This window comes from Camelina sativa, chromosome 13 (genome assembly GCF_000633955.1).
Source record: "Camelina sativa cultivar DH55 chromosome 13, Cs, whole genome shotgun sequence".
In the NCBI taxonomy this organism is placed as follows: Eukaryota; Viridiplantae; Streptophyta; class Magnoliopsida; order Brassicales; family Brassicaceae; genus Camelina; species Camelina sativa.
The window spans coordinates 19,860,517-19,882,373 of NC_025697.1; the positions used below are offsets into that span (position 1 = coordinate 19,860,517).

Below are 21,857 nucleotides of genomic sequence, written 5' to 3' on the forward strand. Positions count from 1 at the left end.
TTGTGTGGTGGAAAATGTTAGAGGGAATGAAAAGTCAAACTAATGGCTTCCCAGAAAAGAAAAAGAAATTGAAACTCTGAAGAAGCGAAGTAGATGATGAAGAAAGATGGATTTAGCGATAATCTCAAGCTCTCAATTCCAGCTGCAGGGGAGCAATCCAACACCAAGTTCCTGTTTTTTTTTTGTTTTTTTATCTATTTCTCCATGGATCTCTATGGATATAAATTTGATGATGTGTTTTGATGGATGGTCTCTCTGTAGGACGACGCAGAGCGGTACATTTAAGGAGGAAGATCTGCGAGTTAACAATGATGGAATTCGAATCATCTCTCAGTGGGAGCCTGAAGCTGTAAGTCTTCCTCTCTTTCTCTTTTTTTCTCTATTTTTTTTACTGAATTTCGAAATATGTAACTGTGAGTGAAGATTCTGCTGATTTTAGGTTAGTTGGAATGCATAAAATGTAATATGGTTTGTGGATCTGATCATAATTAGAAACTTTTTTAAGTTCATTACTGTATTTTTGGACAGAGAGAATTCAGGGATTTACACATTTTAAGCTCATGTCTTCTTGAGTACTTTTGTTTAATCTGTTTTGTTGCAACTGTGTGTTTTCAGCCCTCTCCAATTAAGCCAGCTGATGCTCAACTGAGCTTGTCGGATTTGGATATGGTTGAAGTCATTGCAAAAGGTAGCAGTGGTGTTGTTCAGTTGGTTCAACACAAACGGACTCGCCAATTTTTCGCCGCCAAGGTAACCATCCTCAGATTCTATGTCGTATATGATGAGCTAATTTGGTCTTCTTTTATGTGTCCTGAGCATAATAAATCTTTTTAAAATAGTTCTGGGGCTTTTTCTAATGGTATATGCTACTGTTTCTCCTGTTTTCCTCACTATGCACTTTCTGTTTTATTGTTCTCTTTCTCGCATGACTCTTATGCTATATAATTAGGTCTTTCAACTTAACGTTGATGAAGAGATCCGCAAGTCATTTGCACAAGAGTTGAAAATAACTCAATCTTCACAATGTCCATATCTTGTCACCTCGTACCAATCATTTAACGACAATGGAGCAATCTCACTAATTATGGAGTACATGGACGGAGGATCTCTAGCAGACTTTCTCAAATCAGTTAAAGCCATCCCTGAGTCATATCTTTCTGCCATCTTTAGACAAGTAAGCAACACGGAAACCACTAAATACCATACTTTCTTGTATCGGTCGATTGATGTGATTTCTTTAATCTGATAATACAGGTGATCCAAGGACTGATCTATCTTCATCATGATAGGCATATCATCCACTGTGACTTGAAACCATCAAATCTGTTGATCAACAACAGAGGAGAAGTCAAAATAACTGACTTTGGTGTGAGTACCGTTATGACAAACACAGCAGGTTTAGCAAACACATTTGTGGAGACTTACAATTATATGTCTGTAAGTATCTTGTTTGTCTGTTTACCATTGACTAGTTTGAAACCCTTCTCAGCGGTTAAAATTGAGATTCTTAATTTTCCTTTTTGCAGCCAGAGAGAATTGTTGGAAGCATGTATGGTAATAAAAGTGATATATGGAGCTTGGGATTAGTAGTGCTCGAATGTGCAACAGGAAAGTTTCCTTATGCACCTCAAAATCAAAAGAGAAGATGGACCAGTGTTTACGAGTTGATGGATGCCATTGTTGACCAACCGCCACCTGCTCTTCCTTCAGGAAGTTTCTCCCTTGAGTTATCTTCATTCATCTCCGCATGGTAATTGCTCAAAAAAAACAAAAGCAGCTCTTTCACTTGGATTGCGTACTTACTGACTTAATATATTCTACACTACACTCTCTTTCAGTTTGCAGAAGGATCCGAACAGCAGAAGCTCTGCTAAGGAACTAATGGTTTGTTTTTTTTTATAAAATCTGTTTTGCATCTTTTTTATCGATTCAAACGTTGAAGCATCTTCTGGATCAAAAATGAACTATTGTTGTATAATAATCCCTTTTGCTGATTTTGTTTTATCCATTCAAGTGTTAAACCATCCTCTGGGTCAAAAAAAAATTTCAGGAACATCCTTTTTTGAACAAATACGACTACTCAGGGATCAATCTGGCGTCTTACTTCACAGAAGCAGGATCGCCGCTTGTAACACGTGGGAATCTGTCTGGTACGTTCGCCGTTTAAACTACAGGGAGACATAGTATCACCTTTTGGTCCTGTTATCATCTGAGGTTTCTTGTGTTAACTTCCAATTTTAAAAAATGCTCTTATTATATATATAGATATTTTATGCGATATATCTTAAGATTATAGGCATATAAGCAAATGAGAGTGTTTATTGAAAATTTTCCACTTGGAATTCATATCTTGTGATATTTTAAATTGGAATCTTTTGGGAAAAAGAAGAATGATCTATACTGAAAGAAAGCTTCTATTTTGTCTAACTGTCTAATCATTGGTTTACATGAAGACGTTAACCATGCCGATGATATGAATTTAGTGGCAAACGTTCGATGTGAGAAACTGAGGATCCAGTAAGAAAATGTGAGAACTGTTTAGATTGCAGTCAGATAACATACATGGAATGCTTTTTATGTGATTTCGAAAACTGCTTTGTTTAAACAATGGTTCCAGTCATACTGTTTACCGCTTTATTTTACTAATTCTAAACGACATCTTCCTTTTTGTCATTGTTAAAACTGTAGTTACCATTTACCAATCATACTTGGGCAAAATATTCCATGTATGTTATCTGACTAAAATCTAAACTGCTTTGTGTGATGACCATCTAGGAGAAACTTCATGTAACAACATGTTCCATATCGATGATGCAGCTAATGAGATTGACAAGCCATACCCTCCACATCGCCAAGATGAGGTTTGGAGGCTGGAGGGAATCCCCAAATATGGGGTTGAAGCATCGCGTTTGGCGGAAGAAGGGATCCATACTGTCCAAGAGCTTCGCCGTTGTATTGCGATGAATCCGGACGCCTTCCACCGGGTAAAAACTATAAACACAATGACTTTATTTTTTGGCTTTTTCTAAAGTGCCGATGGAATAGCCTAATTCAACCATAATAGATATGTAGCCTGGCATGGAAGTGTGCAAGTCTTTTTAGTGTTCCTTGACGACTTATTCTATTTTGGTGGGATACGTTTTCAGATATTAGGAGCATTGGTGTCCAAGAAAACATTGGACACGATTGTATCCCACGCAATGAGTTGCCATGAGGACCATGAGGACCATGAAGACCATGAAGACCATGAGGACCATGAAGACCATGAGGACCATGAGGACCATGAAGACCATGAGGACCATGAGGACCATAAGGACCATGAGGACCATAAGGACCATGAGGACCATGAGGACCATGAGGACCATGAGCACCATGAGGATGGGAGAAAGTATTATGCATACAAAGTGCAAGCCGAGGGAGCCTTTTTTCTCTTCAATGACTTTTACGAATTAGAAGAAGTTTCATTCGATGGGGTCACTACACTAAACTCCAATGAGTTGACCTTTAAACAAAAGGTCCATAATTCCCCTAATTGCCTATGTTTTAGTTTTTCATTCTCGGAATTTTATCGACATAAGCATTCTTGTCGGCGCGTATTTTCAGGAACTTATTGACAAACTGAAGCTTGACGCTTATGAAAACGTAACTAGATTCACCGAGGTGGATAAACAGATCTTTGAGCATAATCCACGAGATTCCGTAAGTGAGTCCTCTGATAAAAGTAACGTTTTGCCTCCAGACACATCACCTGAGTCTGAGTGTGATGTCTTCATCTCATACAATGAAAAGGACGTAAGCAGCAGTTTCATTAGCCATCTTCGTGCTTCCCTCTGCCAGAAAGGGATTTCAGTCTTTGACAAATTTGATGAAGTTCCAGAATATAGAGTTATGATCGAATTCATAAAAAGCGGTGACGTCTCTTCCAAATACCCAATATTTTTGAATAGAAAGGAACGAGGCGTTTCTCAGATGTGGTACAGACTATCACAATCTTCTATCGGTACGAATCTTGAGAGATATTCCCTCCAAAACAAGCGAATGTGGTCAATATGTGATGTTTTAAAGGAAGCGCCTGACTACATATTGACAAAAGAGTACGTAAGCTGGAGTAGTCTTTTTATGTTCTTTTGTTTATGTTTAAAAGAATTCTACACTCATTTTAGTATTATAACTAACTTCAGTATGATCATTTTTAATTTTTCCTTTCTTGATGTTGACTATCTATGAAATGGTGCAGATCTGAGTCCGAACTTATAGGTGAGATTGTTAGAGATGCTTTGAAGGAGCTATGCTCCAGTGATAAGGAGAAAATGATTGGGATTGATGCACAAGTTGATGAGATCCTGTCGCTACTATGCATCGAGTCCACAGATGTTCGCAAAATAGGTATATGGGGTACAGCTGGTATAGGAAAGACGACCATTGCTGAAAAAGTCTTCCGCAGAATCTCTGTCCACTACAAGTCTTGCGTCTTCCTGAAGGACATTCATGAACAAGTAGAAGAAAATGGACAGGTTACAGTTAGAGAGAATTTTTTTTCTAAACTCTTAGAGGTCGAACCATCTCTGATGCGGAATTCCGACATTAACACATGTTTCTTGAGGAGTAGGCTTCAGTGTAAGAGGGTTCTCGTTATTCTTGATGATGTGAACGAGTTTAGGGATCTTGAAACCTTTTCCGGTAATCTAAACTATTTTGGTCCAGGAAGCAGAATTATTATAACCTCTAGAAATAGAGGCGTGTTCGGGCAAAGTAACATCGATCATATCTACGAGGTCAAGCCATTAGATACTTCTACGTCTCTGTTACTTCTTGATAGTGGTACATTGGAAAGTGTTATATCAATGTCAACTGCTGAATACAGAAAGCAGTCACTTGAGTTGGTCAAATTTGCTAATGGAAATCCAGAAGTTCTTAAATATTTGAAGAACAGATCCCATGGAGACTGGGATCAGTTATTACAAGAAGTTCTGCAAACCTCTCCCATTTTCATTCCACGTATATTAAGGAGCTGTTTTGGACTTGTGGAAAACGAGATCAATATATTTTTGGATATTGCCTGTTTCTTTGGAAGGATGGATAAAGATGACGTTGCAATGTTGTTGGATGGTTGTGGTTTCTTCGCACATGTTGGATTTAGAAGCCTTGTTGACAGGTCTCTGTTAACCATATCAGACAACTTGGTTGACATGCACAGATTTATCCAGGCAGCGGGTCGAGAGATTGTTCGACAGGAGTCACCCGACATGCCAGGAAAACGCAGTAGGTTGTGGAATCCAGAAGACATTATGGATGTATTTTTATATGATAATGTAAGTCATAAATCAGCACAGCTTTAGCCTCTCTAAGTTCATTCTAGTTAATGCCTTTCTAGAGGCTGACTTCTATCTCTGCTTTTTCAGGGCACTTCAGCTATTGAGGGCATTTTCTTCGACATCTCAAAGCACAAATTTGATGCAAATCCCAATATATTCGAGAAAATGTGCAACCTTAGATTGCTAAAATTTTATTACTCCGAAGTGGTGAAGAACAGTAGAGTATCTTTACTCCAAGGTCTTAAATATTTGCCAAGCAGGCTAAGACTTCTCCACTGGGAATATTATCCTTTATGCTCTTTGCCGCGGAGTTTCAATCCAAGGAATCTTGTGGAGCTTAACTTGCCAAATAGCTCTGCAAAAAAACTTTGGAAAGGAAAAAAGGTAAGACTCAAATATATATGGAAAAAAACTGGGCAAGATTCTGTACTACCAGTTCAATTATATATGTTAAACCCTGATGTTTATTTATCTCTTTTGCAGAGTCTGGAAAAGCTTAAAAAGATGAGACTTAGCTACTCCTACCAGTTAACTAAACTCCCTACACTTTCAAGTGCGGCAAATCTTGAGCTTCTTGATCTTGAAGGTTGTAGCAGCTTGTTGAGCATTAGCCAGTCCGTTTCTTATCTCCAAAAGCTTGTTTTTCTAAATCTAAAGAACTGCTCAAAGCTGCAGAGTATTCCATCTACTGTTGAATTAGAATCTCTTGAGGTTCTTAATCTTTCTGGCTGCTCAATGCTAGAGACTTTCCCGGAGATCTCAGCTAATGTTAAAGAACTGTACATGGGTGGGACTATGATACAAGAAATCCCGTCATCGGTTAAAAACCTGGTATTGCTTGAGAAACTGGACCTGGAAAACAGTGAACATCTCAAGAATCTTCCAACCAGCATCTGCAAGTTGAAGCATCTTGAAACATTGAATCTGTCAGGCTGCATAAGCCTGGATCGGTTTCCAGACTTGTCAAGAAGGATGAAATGCTTACGGTTTCTGGATTTAAGCAGGACAGCCATTAAAGAGCTACACTCCTCCATCTCGTATATGACTGCTCTTGAAGAACTGAGATTTGTAGGCTGCAGGAACCTCGTAAGATTGCCTGATACCGCATGGAGCCTAAGATTTAAGGTTGAGTTTCGCCAGATTGACACAGAGAAGTTTTCAAAACTATGGAATAGATTTGGATGGCTCAAGAAAGTGCAGATATCTTAGTTTCTACTTCTATTCTTTCGAACGGATGCACCTAAGAGTGTTTATAAATGTATCCAATGTAGAGTGAGAGAATTTGCAAGACATGTGCTTAGGCTTAAAATGTGAGAAGCACCAAATTTGGATCAGCATAGTCTGATATTCATTAATTAGATTTTGTTTATATGTGTTTATTACGTGAGTGATGATTTTAGCTTAAGAGGAATTTCATGTAATTGTTCTTTTTTTTTTATAACACTCATCTGTTTGTTTGTTTTTTTTTTTTTTTTTGACAACAAAGGATACAAGATTGACTCAAACAAGTCAATACAAAGGAACATTGTTAACATAGATAACTAAATACTGAACTGTGCGAACACGTCGCGATGCGCAAGATTATCCGCTTTACCATTCTGTGAGCGCGGGACGTAGACTAATGAGAAGAAGACAAACTCCTCCTTATCCGCCTGGATGTCCTCCAAACAAGGAACACTCATCTGTTTTCTTAGAAGAAAAAAAATTGCAGAGCAAAATAAACAACATTTTACTGATAGAATACCAATAAAAGAACAGAAATAATTTTTTTATTAATATAACATTAATACAGTAGCTATATAAATTTTATCACGCCAAGATCTTCTCCTCCTTTGTTCTTTTACAATTTGGGTTTTCATCACAACCACTAAACTGGCACTGTCCTCTCTTGGGTCTAACATCATCCATAACATCATCAAGATCGTAGGAACAAGTTTGTTCGGTCTTCAAAATCGGCAGAACCAGGTTTGTCTTCTTCAGCAACATACAACCATCATCTTCATGAACATACACTAAACTCATTCCACATTTTATAACTTCACAAGCTTCTATCTTCTTCCTTGTTTCATCATCCGTCACATAGAATTCGAACGAAGCCTTTGTGTAGCAACAATTGTTACCCTCTCCGTGGAGATTCTTGACGTGGAAGCAACTGTTGTATCCCATGAAAACGTGGTCAGAAGTGAGCTTTCTTGGTTCGTGGCTAAGTGAACCACACGGTTCGTTCCAGCCTGCGAGAGTGAAATCAAAACTTGTGAAGGAACCGTCTTGGTTCTCGAATTTGCCACAACACTTTACCGAGAAACGTTTCGCACTGTCTTCATATTCCTTGAATGAGACAACTACAGATAACGCAAGCCCAACAAAGTTAGTGTCACACCAGTGTGGAGGCAATGGGATTTCTAGTGAACGTCCTAGTCTTTGGTAGCAGAACCAGCTAGGTATTTCTGTCGCTGCATAACAGATTCCCACCAACGGCTCTGGAATGAAACCCTGCAAAAGACAGACAATAAACTTTCTTTCTATTTTGATGGCGAAAGAGAGAGAGAGAGAGAGAGAGAGAGAGAGAGAGAGAGAGAGAGAGAGAGAGAGAGAGAGAGAGAGAGAGAGAGAGAGAGAGAGAGAGAGAGAGAGAGAGAGAGAGAGAGAGAGAGAGAGAGAGAGAGAGAGAGAGAGAGAGAGAGAGAGAGAGAGAGAGAGAGAGAGAGAGAGAGAGAGAGAGAGAGAGAGAGAGAGAGAGAGAGAGAGAGAGAGAGAGAGAGAGAGAGAGAGAGAGAGAGAGAGAGAGAGAGAGAGAGAGAGAGAGAGAGAGAGAGAGAGAGAGAGAGAGAGAGAGAGAGAGAGAGAGAGAGAGAGAGAGAGAGAGAGAGAGAGAGAGAGAGAGAGAGAGAGAGAGAGAGAGAGAGAGAGAGAGAGAGAGAGAGAGAGAGAGAGAGAGAGAGAGAGAGAGAGAGAGAGACGGAAGGATAAAAAGACAATACCCGATAATAGCGTTTTACAGAAGCATTAGCCATCAACTGACTCTTGATTCGAGCATGACCCATGAGACTCTCTTGTGCGTCTTGGTTCAGTTTGTAACAGTTGCTAAAGATGAACATAGAATGGATCCTCTCTCCAACCGTCAAAGGGGTCAATGGATTAACCAAAGTTTCAAGTGACTCGCATTCGTGTGCATCCAAATACTGCAGGTTTTGTGGGAGGACTGGTAGAGACTTGAGCATTTTGCAAAACTTAAGATCAAACCATTTCAGATTGTGAAGTTGGTTGAAGCTTTCTGGAAGATTCTCGATGTTGTTTCCGCTTAAGCATAAAGACTGCAATAAGGATAGACCACCTATATTACCTGGAAGTTTGTAAAGACTGCATCTTGAGAGGTAAAGATCTGTTAACCGAGAGCAGCCCAATGTAGGTGGCATGAAGAACATACTAACAGAAACTTGAGTGCTTGTACCACATAGTGAAAATGTCTTGATATTGCTCAAATGCATCATCTTTGGCATCACAGTGATGGCTGTATCATCAAGAAGTAAAATCTCCAAAGATTCCATGTCTTCCTTAATTTCCGGAAAAACCACTAGTTGTGAGCAACCTGAGAGTATTAGCTCTTGAAGACGTTTCAGCTTATAAATATCAGAAGAAAGATGCTTTAGCTTTTTGCAGTTTTTCAGATTCAACAAGGCAAGTTTTCTCAAGCTTTCAATGGATTCGGGAAGGCTCTTTATAGCAGTGCCATCTAAAAGTAGAACTTCAACATTTTCCGATATCAATGGGAATTTCTTTAAGCTGGAGCAGCCACTGAGAATAAGAGTTTGCAAGGATTGTGTTTTGATTCCTTTTGGAAGACATCTAAGGCTTGTGCAATCCCTGAGATTCAAGTATATAAGCTTCTCCAAACAATTCATTGACGATGGCAACTTTTTCAAACCTGTACATCCTTCCAGATTTAACCTTTCAAGATTCTGAGCTTTAGCCAAACCCAAACACTGGCGTAAATTTAAGGAGTGACTAAGGTCAACCCATTTGAGATTTCCAGCATCCTGTGAAAAAAAAATCCAGCCACAAGTCAACTTTTGATGCAAATCAGCATTCACTTTAGCCTATGACTGATCAAACTACACACAAAAATATACCTTTTCATCATCCCAAATTTCTTCCAATTGGCTATGTGGCAATTTAAGATCTACAAGGTTCTTCGGGTCAAAGTCAAATGGAAAACTCTGTAGCGGGTAACCATGCCAATATAGATATGTAAGCTCATTAGGAAGGAAATCAAGCCCCTTTCGCAAATGCAGTTTAATTTCTGCTTCACATCCACGAGAACAATGAGAATCATAAATTTTCAAGTATTTGAGATTGCACATCCCTTTGAAAGCTTTGGCACTTAGACGCATGACTCTTAGTTTTGATGTGTCTAGAAAAATCCCTCTTATCTTGTCAGTTCCCTATCAATCAAGTGGTAGGTAAATTAATTCAAAGAAAGATGCTAAAGTATAATACCAAATTGAAAATAATCTCAACGAGAGGATATGTCATTACCAGGCCTTTGGTTAGCAAGTCACAGATATCTTCACTGTCCCATAGTCTGATATGCCATTGACACTGGTTACCATGTCGTGATAGCCACCTAAAGTCTCTTATTCCTATTGTTTCTGCTTTTAAACTAATCTCTTTCCCCATCGTCTGCAACATGTCATGCATCTCGATGCGATTACCAGAAAGAGTAATCAAACATTTGTCAACAAGATCCTTAATCACGCCAGACACATCCACACCATGACTGCTGAGAAGGCTTGTCACGTAATCCACATTCTCTGATCTAAAGAAACATGCAATATCCAGAAATATGTTCTTCTGCTCAACGCTAAGCTCCTCATAGCTTGTTTCCAAAACTTCATAAATATCTCCATGTGATCTACTCTTCAGTCTATCCAATTTAGCTTCCCAATACAAACTATCCCTCTCGCAAAGATCAGATCCTAATACCTTAAGAGCCAAAGGGTGACCTTTAGCGTAATCTAGAACCATATTTGTCAAACCCTCAAACCCTTCCGAAGGGCAAGAGTCATTAAACGCATTCAAGCTAAAGAGCTTCAAGGCTTCTCTATCATTCAATTTCGGGAGCACATATTTGCGGCCTTTGATCGTCTCCACCAGTTTACAGTCTCTAGTAGTAATGATAATTCTACTTCCTCCTTGATACCATTTGCAGTGCCCCATAAGATACCTGATCTGCTTTTCGTCATTCACATCATCAAGCACGATAAGCAGCCTCTTGCTCTTAAGCCGACGCTCAAACCTCTCATGTGCATTTCCAGGAGCTCCAATCTCAAGATCCCTATCATTTAACACAGTGGAAAACAGTTTATGCAGCAAAGACTCTAATCCGCTTCTACCTGAATTTTCCCGGATGTTCGTAAGAAAGCAGCTACCGTCGAAGTGACCACGCATACGTCCATATAAACAATCAGCAAGAGTCGTTTTCCCAATCCCAACCATTCCAACAATGCCTATGATATGAACAGAATCCAAATCCTCCCATGACAACAACTTTTCAAGATTCTTTAGACGAGACTCTACCCCAACGAGACCTTCGTTCCCACTCGGAGCCAAATCATTCAGCTTCTTGAATGTGTCAACAGCTATCTCATCCACAAGTTTAGCCTCAGACGTACTAACAACATAAAACCACAATTACATAAAACTTCAAAAACATCTCTAAGAAAATAAAAGGCAGAGCGGGAAACAGAGTGATAACTTTGACATTGTGATACCTGATCTCCTTGACAACATAACCGGAAATGTTAGATGCTGAGGCAAGAGCAGCCTTCCACGACGAGATCTCTTCCGGCGAAACTCCGGGAAAAGTCAATTCCGGTAACTTAAACGGCACAGAGAAACTCTTCTTCTGCTTCTCGACGTCGGATTTGTCAACTTTGTAGAAGATTGGTACCACAAGCTGCTGGTTTCTGTTTCTGCAATCGAGGATCTTCACTAGCTCACGGAGGCACCACGCGGAGTTAGCGTAATTCGCGGAGAAGACGATGATCGCGATCTTGGATCTCTCGATTCGATCGAAAAGCGCGGTGAGATTGTCTCCTCGACGGAGCCTGTCGTCGATGAAGGAGTCGATTCCTCTTAAGCGGAGAGCTTTTTGGAGATGGCCGGTGAAGTTGTTGCGCGTGTCGAAGCCTCTGAAACTAAGAAACACATCGAACTCTGCCGAAGAGGAAGAAGAAGAAGAAGAAGGAGGAGATGGTTCCATCAGAGAAAAAGCTAGTCAACGTTGAGCAAACAAAGGGCTTTTTTATTTCTTTTTTTGGAGGAACAAAAAAAACAAAAAAAAAAGAAACTAGAAGTCAACAAATAGATCTGTGACTTTTTTTTTGTTTTTTTTTTTTATTTTAAATATTCTCTTCTCCAGTTTTTTGTTTGATAATTCTGGGGATCGATGTCGGAGAAGGAAGAGTCTACCGGAGCGGCCGACGCCGCTAGTGATTATTATCAGAGAGTTGTAAGTTCCGGTGAAGGGAATAATAGTAGCTCGAGTAGTGATGTTGACGCGAGATTCAAGCGGAAGAGCTCCACCGGTTTGATGGTTTCCCAATCGCCGTCGGTGTCCACCGTATCATCTCATGGGTTAGTTCCGGTGGTGATTCGGATGTGAATATTGCTGGCTGAATTGCTTTTATTTTGTGTTCTTCTTGTGGGGGATATGGATTTTCATGCTCTGGTTTGTTTTCTAGGCTAAAAAAAAAATAATAATAATTTTAAAAAGGTCAATGGTTATGTTTGTTGTTGCTTGAGATGATGATTTATGTTATGTTTTGTGTGATGCAGAATTGAAGCCTATCTCGAATCTGTCAAGGACAAGTTTCAAGATGATAAAGAGAAATATGACACTTTCCTTGAAGTCATGAAGGACTATAATGATCAGAGCCGGTAATGCTCTCTTCTTTTTATTCTCACAGCATGAAATGTAGTATACACTTTTTATTGTTTTCATTGTTGTTTGCTAGAGATGACACCAATGGCATCATAGCAAGAGTAAAAGATTTGTTCAAGGACCATGACGACTTGCTTTTGGGGTTTAATATCTTCTTGCCTAGGTGGTACCAAATAACTCTTCCGCCCAAGGATGAGACTCCTGTTGAGTTTCTTGACAGGTTCGAGGTATGTGTCTACTACTGTAGTAAACCCATTTACCTATTTCGTCATGATCTAAACAGATAACCAAACTTTTTGGGTCTTTTCACAGTTCTTGTTTTAACCCGAAACTAATCATTTGCAGGGACCATATGGAATGACATATCAGCAAGTTGTAGCTCAAGCAGTTCAAGGAATTCAAGCCCATGTCAATATGCAACCTCAAAGCGAGTATACTCACTCCTCTGTGGTTCAATCATTTCCAACGGGTCAACCTCAGATACTTACCCTAGCTCCGGATTCTTCATTACCAGCTCACAGTAGTACCTCAGCCTCAGGTATAACTACTATCCAGCACGGGTCAAAACAGCCTCTAATTGTTGACAAACGAGTTGATGATGGCTATTACTGGCGGAAGTATGGGCAAAAGAGTGCTAAAGGCGAAATGTTTCCTCGAAGCTATTACAAGTGCACACATCCAGGATGCCTTGTCAAGAAGAAGGTTGACAGATCTGTTGATGGACAAGTAACAGAAGTCGTTTACAAAGGTGTTCACAATCACGAGCCTCCTAAGCGAGGTACCACCACAAATCTAAGTTGGGGTTCGATACATAACAATCGTAGGAGTTCTGGATTGGCAGCATCACAGTTCAGCTCCAACAAGCAACAGGAAGCAGCAAGTGACAGTGAAGAAGTCAACAGTGGAGATACTGCTGAAGATGAGCCTGAAACCAAGAGAAGGTAACGTTATAAACTCTGTTGACGATTAATAATNTTTTTTTTTTTTTTTTTTTTTTTTGGTTTTTTGAGTGGATAGATCATCGAATGTGCAGAATTAAAGAAGTTGAGGATTGGGAACCAGCTGCTGCTACTTCACATAGAACCGTGAGAGAGCCTGTATTTACTGTCCGAACGTTGAGTGAAGTTGATCTTATAGATGATGGATTTAGGTGGCGCAAATATGGACAGAAAGTTGTCAAAGGGAATCCTTATCCGAGGTATACACAAAAATCATCGACTGGTGTTGCTATTACACTCTTTAAATGGTGGAATCAGTCGAGCAATAATAGCTTTATGTCTCCAAAAAATTCTTGTTAATATTCTTTTTTTGGCCCGTAGGAGTTATTTCAAGTGCTCGAAAGTGGGATGTGGAGTGAGGAAACATGTACAGAGGTCAGCAACTGACCCAAAAGCTGTAGTGACAACATATGAAGGAAAACATAACCATGACCTTCCAGCAGCTAAATCAAGCAGCCATGGTAGTGTCATCGCAGAGAATAGTGCGAACTTTGCAAGTTTTCCACCAACGTCCTCTAAGAATCTGCAAAACGCTGAATTAAGCATTGGCTTCCCAAGGTCTCAGAGCTTGTTTGTAGATGAAGCATTAACTGATACAAGTGATATCTTTGGGCCTCCAAGCACTTCTGTTACATTTTCCGCCTCTAAAGATTATGATGTCGTAATCATATACGGAAGAGGAGATATAAGCAACGATGATTTCATTAGCCATCTTCGTGCTTCCCTCTGCCGGAGAGGGATTTCTGTCTATGAAGAACTTAATGAAGGGGATGCAATTCCACAATGTTGGGTTTTGATCATACTATTAACAAGCACATATGTCCCTTCGAACCTCTTACACATTCTTGAACGCCAACATACAGATAATCTAGTGATATATCCGATCTTTTACAGACTATCACCATATGATTTTGTCTGTAACAGCAAGAATTATGAGATTTTTTTTCTTTTTGACGAGCCAAAAAGGTGGCAGGATGCGTTGAAGGAAATAAGTCAGATGCCTGGCTACACATTGACAGATAAGTACGTGGTCCCTGGGTTCTAAATGTAAAATTGGATGAATTTTTACTTGGCAAAATAAGGCTATAGAACTTTAATATACTATCTTCTCTTTCGTCTGATATGTGTCTTGTCTACTTTATTCTTAAAATCTCGCAGGTCTGAATCTAATATTATAGATGAGATTGTAAGAGATACTTCAAAGGTGCTATGTTATGGTGATAAGGTGAACATGATTGGGATGGATATGCAGGTAGAGGAGATTTTGTCACTTCTGTGCATTGAGTCTCTAGATGTTCGCAGCATAGGTATATGGGGTACGGTTGGTATAGGAAAAACAACCATTGCTGAAGAGATCTTTCGTAGAATCTCTGTCCAATATGAGACTTCTGTCTTCCTTAAGGACCTTCACAAACAAGTTGAAGTAAAAGGTCACGATGCTGTGAAAGAGGATTTTTTGTCTAAAGTTTTAGAGATAGAACCTCATATTATTCGAGTATCCGACATTAAAACAAGTTTCTTGAGGAGTCGGCTTCAGCGTAAAAGGGTCTTTGTCATTCTCGATGATGTGAATGATTACAAAGATGTTGAAACCTTTCTTGGGAAGCTTAACTATTTTGGTCCAGGAAGCAGACTTATCATGACCTCCAGAAATAGACGTGTTTTCGTACTATGTAAAATGGATCATGTATATGAGGTCAAGCCGTTAGATATTCCTAAATCCTTGTTACTTCTCAATCATGGGATATCTCAGACTGTTTTGTCACCTGAGGTTTACAAGACAATGTCACTTGAGCTGGTCAAATTTTCGAATGGAAATCCGCAGGTTCTTCAGTTCTTGAGCAGTATTGATGGAGAATGGAATAGGTTATCACAAGAAGTTCAGAATATATCTCCCATTCACATTCCAGGTATATATGAAAGAAGTTGTTGTGGGCTTGATGACAACGAGAGGAGTATATTTTTGGACATTGCATGTTTCTTTAATAGGATGGATAAGGACAATGTCGCAATGTTGTTGGATGGCTGTGGTTTCTCCGCACATGTCGGTTTTAAAGGCCTTGTTGACAAATCACTGTTAACAATATCACAACACAACTTGGTGGACATGCTCGGTTTTATCCAGGCAACTGGTCGAGAAATTGTTCTCCAACAATCAGCTGACAGGCCAGGAGACCGCAGCAGGTTGTGGAATGCGGAAGATATCAGGGATGTATTCATATATGACACTGTAAGTCAAAGTCATCTTAGTCCCTCTATTATGTAGTCTTGTAAGTATGTTCCGGCTAAATTATGGCTGAATATTTTTTCTCTTTGTTTTCAGGGCACATCAGCTATTGAGGGCATTTTCCTAGACATGTTGAATCTTACATTTGATGCAACTCCCAATCTGTTCGAGAAGATGTGTAACCTTCGACTGTTGAAATTGTATTGCTCCAAAGTGGAAGAGAAGCATGGCGTATATTTTCCTCAAGGTCTTGAATATTTGCCAAGCAAGCTAAGGCTTCTCCATTGGGAACATTATCCTTTAAGCTCCTTGCCGAAGAGTTTTAATCCAGAGAACCTTGTAGAGCTTAACTTGTCAAGTAGTTGTACAAAGAAACTTTGGAAAGGAAAAAAGGCAAGATTGAAGATTTTGTACTACCAATTTAGTCAAAATATAGTAACCCATTAAAGTGTTGCTGATTTTTTCTCTCTTTTGCAGAGTCTGGAAAAGCTTAAAAGGATGACACTTAGCTACTCCTACCAGTTAACTAAAATCCCAAGACTTTCAAGTGCGCCAAATCTTGAGCTGCTTGATCTTGAAGGCTGCAACAGCTTGTTGAGCATTAGCCAGTCCATCTCTTATCTCACGAAGCTTGTTTTTCTGAATCTTAAAGACTGCTCGAAGCTGGAGAGTATTCCATCTATGCTTAGTTTAGAATCTCTCAAGATTCTTAATCTTTCTGGCTGCATAAAGCTAGAGAATTTCCCGGAGATTTCACCAAATGTGAGAGAAGTGTACATGGGTGGAACTATGATACAAGAAATTCCGTCATCCATTAAGAACCTGGTATTGCTTGAAAAACTGGACCTGGAAAACAGCAGACATCTAAAGAAACTTCCAACAAGCATCTGCAAATTAAAGCATCTTGAAACTCTAAATCTGTCAGGCTGCACAAGCCTGGAGCGGTTTCCAGACTTGTCGAGAAGGATGAAATGCTTAAGGTTTTTGGATGTAAGCAGGACAGCCATTAAAGAGCTACCCTCCTCCATATCATATCTGACTGCTCTTGAAGAGCTGAGATTCGTAGACTCCAGGAACCTCTTAAAATTCCCAATTGTTACCAATCCCAATGCCAGTTTTACAGAGTTGATGCCTCCCGAGTCGAATAAGATGGATAATTTAGGTACTCCGGCAGATGAGGAAGTAGTTGTTGGTGGTCCGATAGAGAATAGGCGTGGCATTAAGGGGGTTAGACCACCAGTACTTAATCCCCCTATAGCAATGAAACGACCTCCCATTCTTGGAGGATCATCTTGGGATTTCCTTACGCATTTCGCTCCAAGTGATGAAGAGAAAGCCATGGAAGAGAAAGTGGAAGCGGAAGAAACGGAAGCTATGTTTATCCAGTTGAGGGATACAGAGGGATGCTCATACACTACAAACAAGGGTGACTCCTCAATGACAGTATCCAACACGTCGTCTGTTTACGCCTCCGAAGGATCTATCATCACCTCTTGGCAGAAGGGTCAACTTCTGGGACAAGGATCATTGGGCTCCGTGTATGAAGGCATTTCAGGGTAAGTCTTACTTGTTGCTAATGTTTGATAAACTTAAAGTCAGATACTTAATTCACAAATGCTGCGCAAAGTTATACTAACAAAGCGAGTTTTCCTTTGTGCCTTTGGGTGATGCTGACCAAGATGCTTTTTGATGGATGTTTATGTTAAATGTAGAGATGGGGACATCTTTGCTGTCAAGGAAGTTTCGCTATCGCTACTTGATCAGGGAAGTCGGACACAAGAATGCATTCAACAACTCGAGGGGGTGAGATATACTTGGTGTCCTGCTACCGGCATCAAATTTTAATATATGTAATATTGTGTCCTTGATCTGTTAGAAACAGTTTGCTAATCCTCCTTACTTTTGCCACATTTTCTATTTTATAAATAGGGGATTGCACTACTTAGTCAGCTTCAGCATCGGAATATAGTGCGATATCGTGGCACAGCTAAGGTATGATTTCTGGCTTTCCTGTTTTTCAGTTGCAGCTGACTCATAAAACATAAACGCATTTTGCTGTTTGCAGGACGAGTCGAATTTTTACATCTTTCTTGAACTAGTAACCGAAGGATCCCTTCAAAAACTCTACCAAAGATACCAGCTTAAAGACTCTATAGTTTTCTCGTACACAAGACAGATTCTTGATGGTTTGAAATATCTCCACGATAGAGGTGTTATACACAGGTTAGACTAGTAACCTCTGTTTTGATAGCTTTCGTCCGTGTCTTTACCAAGCCTTTGATTTCCTGTATTTTCTCGGTCGCTTACATTTCTAATTTGATGATACAAAGGGACATCAAATGTGCAAATGTATTGGTGGACGCTAATGGAGCAGTTAAACTTGCATATTTTGGATTGGCTAAGGTTCTTTTTCCATTAATCAATGTTTAGTCGTATTTGCTTTGAAGTAATAACCTGGTACATCGCTTATTCCCCTTACTTAGTACCTGTGACATTTTGTTTTAGGTAATCGACATTAAGTCCCACAGGGGAACTCCATTGTGGATGGCTCCAGAGGTAATTAAATATTTTAAGATCCTTCCCACTGTTTTAATTGTAAATACAAGGAAAGACATACATATCATAAAGAAATGTTGAATACAGTTACTCAAATATGTTCCCTCATATATACTGATGTAGGCTTGATAAGCTCAATAACCCCCAGTTATGATTCCTTCAGGTCTTTGACTAATCTGGAACTAGTTTTAAATGTTATTTATTTGAGTTTATAACTGTAATGTAAGTAGTAATTATACGTAAATGACATGTATATGTATTTCACTTTCATTGTACGTTAGGCTTACTTGTACAATTGTTTCTAAATAACATAATAGTTTCATCAGGTTCTTAACCCGACGCATAGTGATGGCTACGGAAGTCCAGCTGATATATGGAGCCTCGGGTGCACTGTGCTTGAAATGTTGACTGGTCAGGTTCCCTATTCCGATTATGAACCTGTAAGTCTTTCAAGATTTTCAAACGTTCTTCATATAAGTAGGGAAATCCCATAAAAATCACCAACTGAAAATATACACGAACATTTTGTAAATTTGTACTTCTATTAAAAAAAAACATGGACAAAGCATTTGGTTCAGTCTCAACAAGTGACTTTGTTTTGCACCTTCAGTTAGTAGATATATGTTGACATAGTGGGAATTTGGACATTTATCTTATTATTATCTTATTAGTTGTTCAAACGCGCAGGTTGCTGCCATGTATAAGATTGCAACGGGTACGCTTCCAAAAATACCTGATACTCTATCGTTAGACGCTCGACATTTCATACTTAAGTGTCTCAAAGTGAAACCGGAAGAGCGGCCAACTGCTACTGAGCTGTTGAACCATCCATTTGTGAGAAGGCCCTTACCATCCTCGGGCTCTAGATCGGGCTTGGGATAAGCATCTCCGGTTCTCCGTCGATGAGGCTAATTTTTGCAGGTTGCCGTCTATAGGTGAACCTTTTGTTTTTGTTTTCATGAGTATATTAGAGTCAAAAACTGTATCTTCTAACATTGATGTCCTAATTGTATGAGCAGTTGTAAACCAGAAGGGTTGTGAGAGATAATACCCCATGAAAATTATTGGGAAGACTCAGAGATATGATTCTTAGACACAGGCGGTTGAGTTGCGTAGCAAGAGCTAAACTTCCTGGAGACATATCTTCAGGTTGTTTCTGTCTCATTCGTTGGTTACTTTTGTAAGCCTGTGTGTTGGGCTGTGAATAGAGATCCTGATTCATGGGAAGATCCTGATTTGTTTGAGCCATAGAGGTTTTTAGCTTCTTCGAGATCAGGAGAAGAATACAAGATAAGAGAGCAAGCCGTGTAGTACGTTACTTTAATTTTGGAGGTGGAAGGAGAACATGTCCTGCGGTAAAACTAGCTCATATCTATATGGAAACGGCGATTGGAGCAGTGGTGTAGTGTTTTAACTGGAGAATTGAAGGAGATAAAGTATACAAGGAAGAGGCTATTTCGGGAACCGGCTTAAGTGCACTCCTGTTGTTGGATTCGACCCTTTCAGCTTTTGATTTACATAATCCAAGTCCCGTGGCTTGTTACGATCAAAGACGTTCAAATGTAGGTGTGCTTGTTGTATTTCAAAGTCAAGTATGTAAGAATATTTTACATTTTTATGTGACTTTCGGTTAAATAATAAAGATCACGTTCATATTAGCGTCAATGATTCTAATATAAAAAGACACATCATTAATGCCAACATTCTAATAGATCACGTTTATTATGATTTATGAACTAAATAAGATAAAAATGCTTACTTTGTAGTTAATTTGATTAGGTCCACTTTTTAGTTTTTTTTGAATTTAATATTAAATTATATTTAAAAAAAAATAACGTTTTTACAATTAGTGGTGGCTAAAAGATTTTGCTAGAATAAATTACATAATAGAGAGAAAACCATTTCAGGTTCTAGATTGGAACCAAGCCTGAAGACCATTGTCAAAACTCAGCCTGCAAGTTTGGGTATACGGGTCGGGTATTCGGGTTTTCAAAAACTCCACCGAATATAACCGAACAAAAAATTGGTTCGGGTCGGGTCGGGTTTCGGGTCGGGTCGGATGAGAATTGGTCTTAGGTTTATCCAGTTTAAATCTTAAAACCGATTGAAATTGGTACAAATCCAGTTTAAACCGGTTAAATTACGGTATGTTTCGGTATAATTTTTATTTTTTATAAAAAAAAAATCTGGTTTCGAGTCGGGTCGGGTTCGGGTTCGGGTTCGGGTACCGAACTAAATTTTCAATCTTTCCGAATTAAACCGAATCCTAAATTTGGTTGAACTGAACCCCGAAAATTTCGGGTCGGGTCGGGTCGGCGAATTCGGGTCGAGTCAAAGTCGCAGGCCGAATCAAAACGCATATCCCCCGTTCGTTGGATGGTTAGGAGTTGATCCTGCATTTGGCGATCAATCCATTTGATCAACTGTCCTGATGAGTTGGGATGTTGACCATGTCTCCATCCGTTTCGTTTTCGCCAGATGGTGTACATCTTAAGCTGAAAGGTATGGTGAGTAAAAAAACTTTGCGGGCGGTCCAAGCGTCCATCCACTCTTTAGTTTGATTATGAGAACACACAAAAAAAAATGACAAATATAGTCCAAAGTCATAAAAACCGAATGCATATTTATTATTTTAATGTTAAGTAAATCATTGGCTTTCGATATACTTTGATATGATTCGTGAGGACAGGAAAAAATTCGATCATGTTTTACGAGATGTTCCACCGATGCGTCTCCATCTCCTAACATTGTAGCCGTTCCAACTCAACTATTGAGATAAGTATCACTTATCCGGTGGCGGACCTAGAAAATTTACTCGCTAAGAACAAATATATAACAAAAATTTAAATATTAATATATTAAATAATATATAAAAAATTTATATGGAAACTCTCAAACATCTTAGTGGGGTTATTAGATTTACGCTCACTCAACATCTGAAACATTTTTATCATATTTTCATTTGTGACATATTCAAGTAACTCTTTTTCAATATAGCAAACAAGACAATCACTTAGAAACTGGCGTAGATTAAAGTAACTCTTTTTCATTCAGATTCAACTAATCCAACTAATTTTAAATAAAAATAGTTACTATTTGTCCAACTAATTTTAAATAAAATCATATTAACATTATCATAAATTAATCAAAAATTATTTATTTATGTAAGGTGAGTATCTACAATTTTTTTTTTATTTTAGGATTAATAATAGTATAATTTATTTGATTATGGTATTATAATAATTAATTGAATAATTTTCTTAATTTTTTCTTATAGAATTAGTAATTTAAAATTAGATTTTTTTTTTTTTTATATACATATATGAACTGTCTTTTATGATTATTAAATTGTTTAAATTTTTAATTTCTTATAATTTACAAATATGTTAAAATCAAAATTTTTGTATAACACATGACAAAATCTTTAGTTGTTAAAATTAACACATGTCGCGATCACATGAATTACTAACTTTGAAAACTAAGGTTTATATAATAACATAATATTGAATACGCTATCAAATCATTCAACGATTGGAAAACTTAAGAAAATAACATTAATTTCTTATTTTGATTATTTTATTTTTCTTATATTATGTTAATCACTAGTTTTAACACATTAATCTTTTTTGTATTTTAATCATTTTTTTGTATAATTTTCTTCTTACTATATGATCATAATAAATAATAATTGCAATTGATAAAACTTTTTAAAAGAAAATGGCGTCTCTCTCTGAGGGCGACTTGTGAGGCGATTCATGCTACTGGGTAACTGTCCGGCGTCGCCGGTGTTTTTCTCCGTTTTGGAGTGTGCTTTCCAC

General features: G+C 38.6%; 2 protein-coding genes across 9 annotated transcripts; one reads left to right on the forward strand and one right to left on the reverse strand.

Annotated features, from left to right (window-relative positions):
• On the forward strand, positions 1–19,323 carry LOC104737209 (mitogen-activated protein kinase kinase 2-like). Of its 8 annotated transcripts, none has more exons than XR_002034830.1 (21): positions 14–349; positions 616–750; positions 950–1,174; positions 1,255–1,437; positions 1,527–1,750; positions 1,839–1,884; positions 2,051–2,150; positions 2,776–2,984; positions 3,147–3,515; positions 3,604–4,094; positions 4,238–5,312; positions 5,403–5,699; positions 15,961–17,039; positions 17,196–17,286; positions 17,413–17,475; positions 17,549–17,706; positions 17,814–17,886; positions 17,989–18,039; positions 18,357–18,479; positions 18,727–18,974; positions 19,059–19,323. XR_002034830.1 is itself a non-coding variant. In XM_010457322.2 (21 exons), exons 1-20 carry the CDS (start codon positions 107–109, stop codon positions 18,919–18,921), a joined length of 5,430 nt encoding a protein of 1,809 aa, XP_010455624.1. In that variant the 5' UTR covers positions 14–106; the 3' UTR covers positions 18,922–18,960; positions 19,059–19,323. The 8 variants fall into 8 exon arrangements, 7 of the variants coding, with proteins under 7 accessions (XP_019090317.1, XP_010455624.1, XP_010455626.1 ...); XM_010457322.2 differs by having other exon boundaries at positions 18,727–18,960; XM_010457324.2 differs by having other exon boundaries at positions 18,366–18,479; positions 18,727–18,960.
• LOC104737211 (disease resistance protein RPS4-like) lies at positions 7,067–11,634 on the reverse strand. Its single transcript, XM_010457331.2, has 5 exons — positions 11,087–11,634; positions 9,852–10,986; positions 9,446–9,757; positions 8,297–9,352; positions 7,067–7,808 (listed from the first exon to the last, which is right to left on the reverse strand). Exons 1-5 carry the CDS (start codon positions 11,575–11,577, stop codon positions 7,125–7,127), a joined length of 3,678 nt encoding a protein of 1,225 aa, XP_010455633.1. The 5' UTR covers positions 11,578–11,634; the 3' UTR covers positions 7,067–7,124.